General features: G+C 39.2%; 1 protein-coding gene across 1 annotated transcript; it reads right to left on the reverse strand.

Moving 5' to 3' along the window:
• Positions 1 to 5,919: 5,919 nt before the first annotated feature.
• On the reverse strand, positions 5,920 to 12,653 carry asip1 (agouti signaling protein 1). The gene is made up of 4 exons (XM_071362534.1): positions 12,172 to 12,653; positions 8,031 to 8,223; positions 7,705 to 7,748; positions 5,920 to 7,117 (listed from the first exon to the last, which is right to left on the reverse strand). The coding sequence occupies exons 2-4, from the start codon at positions 8,185 to 8,187 to the stop codon at positions 6,950 to 6,952; spliced, it is 369 nt and encodes a 122-aa protein (XP_071218635.1). The 5' UTR covers positions 8,188 to 8,223; positions 12,172 to 12,653; the 3' UTR covers positions 5,920 to 6,949.
• Positions 12,654 to 13,544: the final 891 nt, after the last annotated feature.

The raw sequence follows: 13,544 nt of genomic DNA on the forward strand, positions 1-13,544 counted from the left end.
TGGGTTTGAATGTTAGTCAAGAAAAGGTATGAAGAAATTATTTTAAGGCTGGAATCGTAAACTACAGTCTGCTTAACGCTCATTATTTTTGTACATATAAAAATCAGCCCCTGGTATAAATACTGCAACACAGAAGTCTGATACTCAATCTACACCCACAGCTGTATTGGTGTGTATTCTCTAAAAGGTAGTCGTTCTAGGAAAAATCTAAACTCAGGTTTCTATAGAGACATTAAGTTATCCATGCCACCAGAGGGTGAAGGGGGACCTGTATACAGTTCACCTGCAGATATGGCACACCTTATGTACTCACCTATGGTAATAACTAGGTAAGACCGTGTACAAAATCAATATTACCTTACATACAATGTACAAAATATTAAGAACACCTGCTCTTTCCATGAGACTGACCAGGTCAGCTACAGGTAATATTGGTTCATTATTTGGCAGGCACTGAACAGACAAATGTGACAACTAGCTAGATGGCTACAGTAGTTGCCTTGGTAACCAAACAAATAGACTTGCTAGTTTAGCTAAGCAAACCATCATCCAACTTTACTATTATGAAAATCTAATTCAACAATGAAGTTAAGGTTTCCAATTTGACTTTTGCTTTCAAAAGCAGTTCAAATAGAACATGTAAGAATGAACTTAGCCATTGAATTACATCGTGCAATAGGGAAATAATGCACACTCTAGAATGCCCTTCAAGCCAGTCAGAAATGAGTATTCAACAATGCCATGGTATAATCGAAGATGTTCTATCTGTGGTAAAATGGTTTTAAATATGCATTGATAAATGATTAAATGCACATTTACCTCAACCTTTTATAAAGGGTACCTTTAATATAAAGTGTTACAGGTTGTTTATTTGACCATTTTAAACATCTATCAAAAGACCACGTACATACGAAAAAAGATTGCAGTCAGAGTGCAGTATAACTGCAGTATTCTGCAATTACTGCGTCCAAAATACTACAGTTACTGCACTTTCAAAACTGCAATCTTTTTTTGTAAGGTTGGGAATGCAAGGGGTAACTTTACGGATAACCAAAGTACCCTGTGGGCCATTAGACATACTGAAACGTTGAAATTGCTGCCAAAGTGTTTTCCTGGGGCACGTAACTGCTCAATCAACCTTTTTCTAAGATTATTTTCTTTTTCCTGTGAATGGGAAACAGCTGCTGCATGTGGTACCCAAAGTGTCACTCCCTCCGGTTGATGTGTTTTGGCTCCTCACTTTTATGACTTGTACTGGCTGGGCCTGGTCAATGTTTACAGCCCAGCTCATTACACTGCTCTGAGCAGCTCAGTTCTCTATCATGAGAGCCACTGGTCTGACTTTGATCTACGCAATGCTGTTTACTGCAAGGTTTTGTCATTGAAAGTGTCTGAAAGTGTCTGCACACCAATGTTCTAGAATATTGGACAATTGGCTTTCATACTTTCTTAGTTCTCTGGGAGGCAAACTCAGCAAAAAAAGAAACGTCCTCTCACTGTCAACAGCGTTTATTTTCAGCAAACTTAACGTGTAAATATTTGTATGAACATAAGATTCAACAACTGAGACATAAACTGAACAAGTTCCACAGACATATGACTAACAGAAATTGAATAATGTGTCCCTGAACAAAGGGGGGATCAAAATCAAAAGTAACAGTCGGTATCTGGTGTGGCCACTAGCTGCATTAAGTACTGCAGTGCATCTCCTCCTCATGGACTGCACCAGATTTGACAGTTCTTGCTGTGAGATGTTACCCCACTCCTCCACCAAGGCATCTGCAAGTTCCCGGACATTTCTGTGGGGAATAGCCCTAGCCCTCACCCTCATATCCAACAGGTTCCAGACGTGCTCAAAGGAATTGAGATCCGGGCTCTTCGCTGGCCACTGGCATTCTTTGCAGGAAATCACGCACAGAACGAGCAGTATGGCTGGTGGCATTGTCATGCTGGAGGGTCATGTCAGGATGAGCCTGCAGGAAGGGTACCACATGAGTGAGGAGGATGTCTTCCCTGTAACGCACAGCATTGAGATTACCTTCAATGACAACAAGCTTAGTCCGATGATGCTGTGACACATCGCCCCAGGCCATGACTCCACCTCCAAATCGATCCCGCTCCAGAGTACAGGCCTCGGTGTAACGCTCATTCCTTCGACGATAAACACGAATCCGACCATCACCTCTGGTGAGACAAAACCGCGACTCGTCAGTGAAGAGCACTTTTTGCCAGTCCTGTGTGTCCAGCGACAGTGGGTTTGTGCCCATAGGCGACGTTTTGCCGGTGATGTCTGGTGATGACCTGCCTTACAACAGGCCTACAAGCCCTCAGTCCAGCCTCTCTCCACCTATTGTGGACAGTCTTAGCACTGATGGAGGGATTGTGCGTTCCTGGTGTAACTCGGGCAGTTGTTGTTGCCATCCTGTACCTGTCCCGCAGGTGTGATGTTCAGATGTACCGATCCTGTGCAGGTGTTGTTACAGGTGGTCTGCCACTGTGAGGACGATCAGCTGTATGTCCTGTCTCCCTGTAGCACTGTCTTAGGCGTCTCACAGTACGGACATTGCAATTTATTGCCCTGGCCACATCTGCAGTCCTCATGCCTCCTTGCAGCATGCCTAAGGCACGTTCACGCAGATGAGCAGGGATTTTGGGCATCTTTCTTTTGGTGTTTTTCAGAGTCAGTAGAAAGGCCTCTAGTGTCCTAAGTTTTCATAACTGTGAACTTAATTGACTACCCTCTGTAAGCTGTTAGTGTCTTAACGACCGTTCTAAAGGGGCATGTTCATTAATTGTTTATGGTTCATTGAACAAGCATGGGAAATAGTGTTTAAACCCTTTACAATGAAGATCTGTGAAGTTATTTGGATTTTTACAAATTATCTTTGAAAGACAGTTTCGTTTTTGCTGAGGCTACCTATACACAAAAAGTGTATCATTGTCACCCCCTGATCTGTTTCACCTGTCTATAGGCTTGTCTCCACCCCCCTCCAGGTGTCACCCATCTTCCCCATTATTATTATTTTTACGAATTATCTTTGAAAGACAGGGTCCTGAAAAATTTCTTTTTTTGCTGAGGTTAGTTACAATATGTCATAATGGGCTGCTGGTCTATCACAGCTCTGTGGCTGTGGATTCTGAATTGTGCCTAAAGAATTTTTATACCAGTAACTATTTCACTGGGAGGACAATGGCACCGGAGGGGATGGCTACTGTTTTACGGGCTCCTAACCAACAGTGCTGTTTTGTGTGTTTTTTTGCGTTGTTTGTAACTTATTTTGTACATAATGTTGCTGCTAACGTCTCTTATGACCAAAAAAGAGCTTCTGGATATCAGAACAGCGATTACTCACCTCGAACTGGATGAAGATTTTTTCTTTAATGAGTCCGACGCGAATGACAAGTTCCTTGGTGTCCACCACGCCAACAAACTATCATGGTCCAAACACACCAAGATAGTCGTGAAGCGGGCACAACAATACCTTTTCCCCCTCATGAGACTGAAAAGATTTGGCATGGGTCCCCAGATCCTCAAAAAGTTCTACAGCTGCTCCATCGAGAGAATCCTGACCGGTTGCATCACTGCCTGGTATGGCAACTGCTCGGCATCTGACGATAAGACGCTACAGAGGGTAGTGCGTATGGCCCAGTACATCACTGGGGCCAAGCGTTCTGCCATCCAGGACCTATATACTAGGCGTGTCAGAGGAAAGCCCCAAAAATTGTCAAAGACTCCAGTCACCCAAGTCTGTTCTCTCTGCTACCACAATGCAACTGGTACAGGTACCGAAGCACCAAGTCTAGGTCCAAAAGGCTCCTTAACAGCTTCTACCCCCAAGCCATAAGACTGCTGAACAATTAATCAAATGTCCACCCGGACTATTTACTTTGCTTTGTTTTTACAGTGCTGCTACTCGCTGTTTGTTATCTATGCATAGTCACTTTACCCCTGTCACTTTACCCCTACTTACATGTACAAATGACCTCAACTAACCTGTACCCCCGCACATTGACTCGGTACCGGTACCCCCTGTATTTAGCCTCGTTATTGTTAATTTCTTGTGTTCTTTTTTACTTTAGTTTATTTAGTAAATATTTTCTTATCTCTATTTCTTGAACTGCATTGTTGGGTAAGGGCTTGTAAGTAAGCATTTCACAGTAAAATTTGATTTGATACCCCCAAGTTCAAGCAAACTAAAAGGTGGCATATAATCAGCTGAATCGTCATACTATTAGCTGTTCTTTTTGGACAATGAATCTTCTTTCTTGTCGCTACCAGTAACTTTGCCTCGTAACCGCAACTTTGCAGGGTCAAAGAAGCAAGCAAGTGTTCTTCAATTGTCCTTCACAATTCATCAGAGGTGACATCCAGAACACTATCAAACAAAACAATATAGCTGCAGGCAGCCATGCCGGGGTTCAAGCTTTAGCCCCACCATCAAGACAAATGGGCTAGGATGAGCTGCTTCTGTACTCCTTATCACGCTTGCCAAATATCTGACCTTAACATCGAACAGATCATGCAATTTGCTTTTGATGCATTTTGAACCATTTTCAGTGATGTTGACTACTTTAAATGTATTTACTCCAGAACCGCGGGACCGTTGGCACCAAATTGTCTATATAGAATCTATGTACCCATGTCTTTTCCAGGACACTAGCTCAAACTATATGGCTGCTATGAGCCTATGAACCTGCATGAATAGTTTTGCCTGTCTGACAGTGCCACCATGCAGCCAAACTGAAACGGACTTTACAGGTTAGCTAGACTCATATCCCTGAGTGTGTGTGCCAAATTCCATGTTGTTGATCTGAATGTGCTTGCATATGTTGAGTCTTGACAATGTTTGGAACATGTGTACCAAGTTGTTACAATACTAATATCCTCATATCCATTTATGTGCCAGGTCATGCCCACTTGAATGTTTATTGGTCAGTATTGTTGTTCGACATACTAGGCTAAAAAATGTTGTGTTAAGAGACTTTGGTTAATAGATGCTATATATCAAGTTTCATTCAGATCGGTCATTCTCTGCCAGAGAAGTAGCGTTTTAAGTGTTTTTCACAAAATTCTTAATGGCGGAAAATTCTAAATGGCGGACCTTGTGGGTTCTTGAGGCAAATATGTTCCTTGTGAGGAGAGGGAACTATGTGCCACATTTCCGGACTCTAGGATTCATGGGGTGAGGGGTGGGACTTTTCAGAGTTTGCATCTTCAATCACTTGTGGCCAATTGACATGGCATTGCTTGAGAGGGTGTGGCCCTTGGCCATTAACCTTTTTTGCTCAACCTTTTAAGTCTTACCATCTCACAAGAATTTGCATGTGAATTTCTTCTTACAGAAGAAAAATAAAAAGAATGCCAAAAAATACAATAAGGTTTAACCCAGCTTCGCTGCTTGAACCCCTAATAACCAATGCCAACAAATATAATAAGGTTTCAAGCAGCTTCGCTGCTTGAACCCCTAAGGATAAACTGATGAGATGGGTAATATTTTTGTAGCATTCTGGGCTTTTTTAAGTGTTCATAATAGTCCAAAACGTGTATGCTTATGTACAGCAAATTCTCAGAGCAGCTCAAGCAATTTCTCCAACTGTCAACACATTCAAATGAAGAGGACACATACCGGAGCCGCGTTGGTTGCGTATTGTGGGGAGGTGTGCGTTTGGCCTTTGCTCCTGTGGATGTTGGTCTCAGAGCTGCGTAGTTATGTCGCAATGAGACGCAGGACTATCCCATCTCAGCGTCTGTGGACTATGATTTACGCTTTCGTGGGTGCAACACAAGTGCAATAGAAACCAGGCGTCCAGTACTGCTGCAGTATGATGATTCACAGCCATGATCTAAACAAGCGCAGCAGTTCAAATGCGTTTAAATGTGAAGATGACTTCAATGCACATAAATAAAGCTACCAAAAATGTAAATAGAGGTTTATTTCAAAATATGTGTTGATTAGATTTTTCGTTACATCAATAAAATAAGTGTTAATACAAGCCATATGCCATAGAAAAATTCAGTACTAATGGTCTTCAGTAAATGCCTCGCAGTAAATATTGTACAGTTATTTTTTTACTCAAGAACAGACATTTTGGCTCCTTGAGTGCTTTTTCCAGTTTGTATTTCTGTAAATAACATGTCATATTAATATAGAACCATAAAACATTTGTATTTCTCCAGTGCTAGTTTAATTTCTGCTGTCGGTCAAGTGATCACATGCATGCAATACAACACTGCTGATCATTATGAGGTTGTGAACACTAGCAGCATCAATCTATGAAAACCAGGTAGGGGAACACAATTTGTGCTTCTTTTTAAGGTGCTTGCCATGTTTTATCAAAGAGCCAGACAATTTGGCCCCTGGACTACTCAAGACAGTAAATCCTACACACTGTCTCTTTTACAGCACTGGCTTGATGTGTAAACTACTGCTTCATGTACATGTCTCACAACAAAGTCTTTATTAATAGAATTTAATTGCAAAATATATTTAGTTTTGTCAGGAAACCAGTTCAATATCCACTAATATAGGCTATGATTTAATAGGCCTTGGACTAGGCTAACTTCTCCATTTATGAAAAGGTAGCCTACGTAAAGAGCACCAAAATTTAACAGATTTGAATGAAAGGGTCAACTAGTCTCTTTAAAATCCCTTTTGCAAGTCCTAGTACACCATTATGGAACTTGTCTGGTGCCGCTTTTTTTTAACCTCATATGGCATCTACATTTTGAGATAAATATTATTCCAATTATTTGTAATGTCTCATATTTGGAATGATAGTCCAAGGATTTGTGTGGTTTTAGGCCTACACATGTAGGCTCTGTCCTCAATTAATCTTGGTCATTATCCTCAGAAGTGAGACATCAAACAAGATGGTATGATAAGCCTACTCATAGACATTTTCTCTCCTTGTGAATATGCCAATATTTTGTTATTTTTCTTTCATGTCTTCAACACCGCGGATTTCCCATTCGACAATAGCACACAGTCTTGAAAAGGCGGCAGTGGCAGAAAGCGCAGTACTCACAGCACACATTATTAGGGGTTTTGCAGCTTCCCCACAATGGCACACAGTTGGCGGGAGGAGGTGGACGTTTGTTTTTGACGGTGAATGTGTTCTGTGAAAGGAGGTTAATGATTTAGCCTTGCCTGCACTTACACTAAGGGTACATCAATGAACACGAATTAATGACATAATTAATGATGAATAGCCTACAACAAAGCATTAATAGTGTTCACTTTACAATAGGGCCCTCCTTAGTATATTCAGAAAAGTTTCTACCTTATGTAGGGCCCTGCAAAGTGACTAAACTAATATTTAGATAACATGAACTTAATTAGCATACAAGCTATTTGAAGGAATTTTCACCTCTTTGCTAATATGGTCATGAATGTCTTTAGTAATAGTCTAGTCCACAGAATGCATGTTGCTTTGTAAATGCATTAATATATTATGTATTCGTGTTAACTCCTGCATTTACTCATGTTTAATAATGTACCCTTATTGTAAAGTGTTACCACTTGACTCATACTTTTCATCAAGTAGAAACATGCCTTCATTCACACTGAAATGTTTTTACATTCAATGTCACAATAAGCTTTTTTTTTTACACTATTGGCTATGTGTATTTTAGATTTATTTCCACCAACTTATCAATATGACACAAACATGAATAATTTTGACTTATTTTCAGAACATAGTTACCTTTCTTGGTTTCTTGATTTTTTTCTTTGCCGTTTTGGGCAACTCTGAAAAAGAAATGTATTTGACATATTTTCATACGGTATATATAATTTAGCAGTTTATCAAGATTGGTGTTAGTCATACTGACGACTTTGCTTTTTGAAGTCAACCTTGGAATACTTAAATACCCAAGCAAAATATATCTGCATTTTACAATAATATTTCCTGCATATAACAGCAAAATGGCACAAGATATCAGCACATATCAAAGAATGGAGTGATTTTTAGCAGCCCATTTATTTGTATTCCATACACTGATTATATGCCAGACCTAATGATTAACTGACCTACAATGACGATGGGTGGAGCATCTGACAGGCTCCCATTCTGTATACTCGAGAAAGAAGACTTATTGGTGGATAGCGCGTCCTCCAGTACCATGTGCGAGTATACCAAGAGAAACCAGGTGGAGCTTAGACAGCTCAGGAGAAACAGGGAATTCATCTCTGTGGTTTTCTGTCGGCAAGGTCGGCCTAAAGACTGTAGTGAGGACAGAGTGTTAGAAAGTAGGCCTATGGAAGACTATTAGAGCCCATTTTGATTGTATTGTGGTTGTAAACATATTCATATTAGATAAAGAATTTGAATGTCACAATTTACCCAGCAGCTCAAGATTGTTATTGTATGGCAAATCAACTATAATTGGCACAAAACTGACCACATGCACAGCTAGAAAAATACAAACATCTAATAATCAGCAAATATCAATTTCTTAAATAAAGCTTTACATAGATTTTTAAAGATATATATCTAGATCAATTTTGTAATTGTATCCAACATGCAAGTGCGAGAATGGGAACATTTTGAATACAATCTCAGGCCTTTGATTGTTTTGACTGTCCTCAGCATAACTTCTCTATACGGTTTCTTTCAGCTTGGATGAAGCTTTCTGTGGGAGCCTATACCTAGTCAAGCTGAGCTGCTTCTTGCTTATAAAATCTGTTAAACTTTATGCAAAGGAAGTAGTCTCAATAATAGTCTTCAAATAGACATCTAGGGGCGGTTTCTAGGACACAGATTAAGCCGAGTGCTGGACAAAAAATCCAACTCAATGGAGAATACACGATAGCGCCGTACTGTATCGCTGCCGTCTTGCATGCTCCGACGCAACTGCACTGTTGGGTAGGGCTTGCAAGTTAAGCATTTCACTGTACTTGTGCATGTGACAAATACAACTTGAATCTCGATAAAATAAATGCTTTTAAATCCTAGATAAGTCTTAATATGTGTCTGGGATACCGCCCCCTTAAGTGCCTTTAAAACGTGTAAAGCTAGAATAAATGTAATGATTGATTAGCTATAGCATTTCGTCTAAATGTCCCTAGTTCCGTTAATTTTAAATGATATTTTATTTGAAATCATAATACCTAGTTATGAAATATACAAAAGACTGAGGTTAACCGTTACAGGAAATGAACATAAAGACATTTCAATCTGGATGAACATGGTGGATTATAACCCTTTGTGAGTATAATTTTCAGTGAACATGTAGGCCTATACAAAGTGTTATCTGAAGTAAAATATTCACAAATAAATCAAATCAAAGCTGTCTAACATAAATCAACTGGATCATGAGGTACTTATTAAATACCTTGTACAGTATGAATTGTATTGCCATGAATTTATATGAAGAAAATATACCATTAATAAATAACCTAATTTAATGTATGTCCAAGTGTAATTAATGTGCTCAATTTAAGATGTGACATTTTTAATTAAATTAATTGGTTTATATTATCTTTACTGTGCAGGTAATTTGCATTATTTGCCCCATATGCTGTTTGAGACCCCCCCCCCCAAATTAAGGAATGCATGCAAAGCCTTTTGCTTTTTATATAATCTTAATTATCCAATGCGTAAATAGCGTCCACCATACAAAAAGCATTTTTAAACCGTTCATAATATGTATGATAAAATAGCTTTTTGACCAGAGTTTAATAGTACATTTTTTGTGACCAAAAATGTATTTATTTAGCCTTTTTTTCATTGGGGTGGTAGATAGAGGTACATAAACACAAAGTATTGATCATTGTGATCATATTATGTAGTTAAATGTTGTATTAAAGGAAACGAAACAAAGAGAAGTGAGCATTCACCCCCAATCTCCCATCTCATTCCCCCAACCCCACCCATCCAACATGTCTTCCCCCCCTTCCCCATGGCCCTGAAAGCAAAACATGTGTGTATATATATTTTGTTTGTATATATATATTTTGTTTGTATGTGTTGGCCTCCAAGCCTCAATTGTTCCTTGACTAGCGCCGTTCATTATCGCTGCTGATATTTCTAACGTTATAACTTCTAATAGTAACTGTATCCACTTGCGAATTGGGAGAGAGTAAAGTAATTGCCCTCTAATAGCCAGCAACTTTTTTTGCGGCAGTGCTGCCTGCCAGCAGTAATCGTCTCTGATTAATTTAGATACAAGGAGCTATCATCGTTAAGTAACATAGTAGATGCAACGCACTGAATATTTACATTCATGCATTTCTAACTGCAGGGCACTCCCACATCATATGAAGGGATGTGCCTACCTGATTTAGGGGACACAGTGAACATTTGAGACCAATTTCACCGTAAAACATTTCCTTGGGTATATTCTATACATTATACATTCTGTGAACAAACTTCAAATGTATAAATTGATGGTTCGGATTATTGGATGCCAAGGTCATATTTTTTCCATATACTGTTCCAATTAAAGGGTTGTTCAGATTCACTTAGATCTGTGGACCATACTTTTTGTCCTCACAACTGACTCCAATGCTTCCCACAATTGTGTCAAGTTGGCTGGATATCCTTTGAGTGGTGGAGCATTTTTGATGTGTGAAAAACCCAGCAGAGTTGCAGTTCTTTACACAAACCGGTGCACCTGGCACCTACTACCATACCCCGTTCAAAGGAACTTAAATATTTTGTCTTGCCCATTCACCCTCTGAATGGCACACATACACAATCCATGTCTCAATTGTCTCAAGGCTTAAAAATCCTTATTTAACCTGTCTCCCCTTCATCTACTCTGATTTAACAAGTGACATTAATAAGGGATCATAACTTTCACCTGGACTTACCTGGTCAGTCCGTCATGGAAAGAACATGTGTCCTTAATGTTTTGTACCCTCAATGTATATTATAGAGATTAGTATTTTCGGGGAGCCCAGATCATTGATTTATGAATCCCATCATTGGATGGTTCGGTAGTTGGATTTCCTAAGGGATTGAAAGGCCAGAATAGGGGATCAAAGTTTTAAATATAGAAAAAAATTGTTGTCTGGTAATGTGTATGTGCCTTTCAAATCATGGAATGTTCTTAAACCATTACTATCCATGATATCAGCAAGGGTACGGATGCCATATTTGGACCATTGGTGGATGCAAAAGGCTGCCCTACAGATCGCAAGGCATTATTGTGAAATATTGGAGTACGGGCATGCCATTTCGATGGCATTTTCAATTTTGCGCCAAATAGAGATTGTGTGAGCAACAATCGGATCAAAGCTAGTTTACATTGTTTAAGGGATGAAGACTTTTAAAGAGATTTAGAGAGATGTATTAACATTATTTAAGGAGTAGTATTAATTTGACAAAAGTGCCGCATTGATTCTGTATCACATGTCAATGCTAAATTTGCTATTACATTTTTTTTGCTGTCAGTATTAATGGTTTTACTTTTGTACGTCCACACAAATATTTTAATTGGAAATTCATCACCATGTCTCTGTCAATTATCAGTTCATCTTACTTCTCTCATCATTGATTTTTCTGACCTATTTCAGCTATTTTAATATTACTCCTTAATCACTATTGAAAAAATAAAATTGTTTTTCTTGAGTGTACTTTCAAAGAGCTGAGATTTACTTTGAAGTGCAAAGTGTAGCAACACAGGTGAAATCAGTCACTGACACCGACATGGTGGTGTAGCAGGAAGATGGGATTGCCGTGAACCAAAAGGTTGTAAGTTCAAATCTCAGGTGAGATCATGTTGAGTATGAATGACTGTATAAATGAACATGCTCAATGTAATCATGTATGTCAACGTGTGTCAAATATGTACGTTGAAAACATTGTATGTGTGTAGCGAATTCCACCGCCTTTTTGTTGTTGTTGATAAGATGCCCCAATAACAATTTCTAATTGAGACAATTTGAAAAACGCATTTTAAGTTGACTGAATATTAGCCAACGTTTTCTCAAATTGTTGCTAACAAAACAATATCCTGTGGAACCAGTTACTTAATAATAATTAGTTGAAACAACTCAATCTTTTTTACAGTGTTAAAGTAAATGCTCTTCTTGAGTGATATGAGCTCCAGCCTCTAAAAAAAAGCAGAGCAAATGTGCAGTTTCATGACTAATGCTTTTGTTGGTTGATTTGTCTTCCATATCCTTCACAGACAGAAAAGCCATTCAAGCTTCCAGAGTTACTTACCTCTGTAGTTTTTGATTGACAGGATCAACGTTTATCTCCCACTTTTTCCTGCAGGCTAAAAAGCTGCTCCTCACTCGTTGTCTGCTAATCGACAGAGAAATACCAGCCAGATCATGTGCTCGGGCAATGTTTAAGATATGGAATCAGGCAGGGGCGGATCCACCTTTAGAAAAAAGTCTAAAAGAAGTCTACCAAGCAGGCCAGCCTTTTTGGGAAGATGCATGGCTACGCGCTGGGAACCAGTTAAAATCCATTGTCCTCTTTTGAAGGAGCTTTTGGGATTACTGGGCCAGGGCATGCATCTCCACAACAGGGTTTTTACATATGCGCCAGAGGAGTTGCAGGATCTGACGTTTACAACTGTAGGTTATGACCTTATGGGGACGCCTGGGCTTCATTATGTAAAACATTGTGAGTAGTCACATAATGAACATAATGAGCGGTCACAGAAAGCTAATGCTATATTTTTAAGTGAACAGGTGCCCCATAGTTTTACTAATATGACCAACTGCATTTCCCGGGATACAAATGGTAAAGCTGCTGAAGATAGGCCTCAAAATCACAGTTTGTACTTTTTTTAAACACTTTTGCCGTAGGCCAGGGGCCCTGTTGTTACGTCATATTCCAGCAATAATGCCTTGCATTACACCTGGGAAGAAAAAACTTAATTTGCTCCATACCCCATGGCCATTGCTCAACTTAGCCCCAAGACAAACAGTTGGACTACATTAGCCCACACAGCTACAAGGATGTACTTTCATACTAGGGTTATGACCTCACATTGAAGCTTATAGAGACCCCAACTGATGTATAGAACTATCTACTTTGGTTTATTTTTATTTAACTAGGCAAGTCAGTTAAGAAACAAATTCTTGTTTTCAATAACTGCCTTGTTCAGGGACAGATTTTTACCTTGTCAGCTTGGGGATTTGATCTTCGGTTACTAGTCCAACACTCTAACCACTAGGCTACATGCCACCATTTAGATACAAGCATCATGAAACCTAACACAATAAATGAATTTGAGTTGGTGAAAATATTTTTGGGGGACCTAACTTGCCTACCACTTTTTCCAGACTCATGAAATGATGACCTCTTCCTAAATGTTTGGTCAAATTATTAATTATAGTGTGGCTCAACTTACTCATTTGACTCAACTTACCTCACTCTCCCCTACAGCCAAATCAATGGAGATAAGTGGACCCCCTGCTTATCATCCACACTCCAGGGGTAATTTTTATGACAGAAAAAAGGGGTTTCATGCTCAAACAACTGGATTAGAGGTGCCATGTTAGAAAACCAAAAGATTCATCAGAAGTTGAGGTGCGACACACTCCATTTGAATAAAACAAAAACTAAATTAAAACATTTGA

This window comes from Salvelinus alpinus, chromosome 2, assembly GCF_045679555.1.
Source record: "Salvelinus alpinus chromosome 2, SLU_Salpinus.1, whole genome shotgun sequence".
Lineage (NCBI taxonomy): Eukaryota > Metazoa > Chordata > Actinopteri > Salmoniformes > Salmonidae > Salvelinus > Salvelinus alpinus.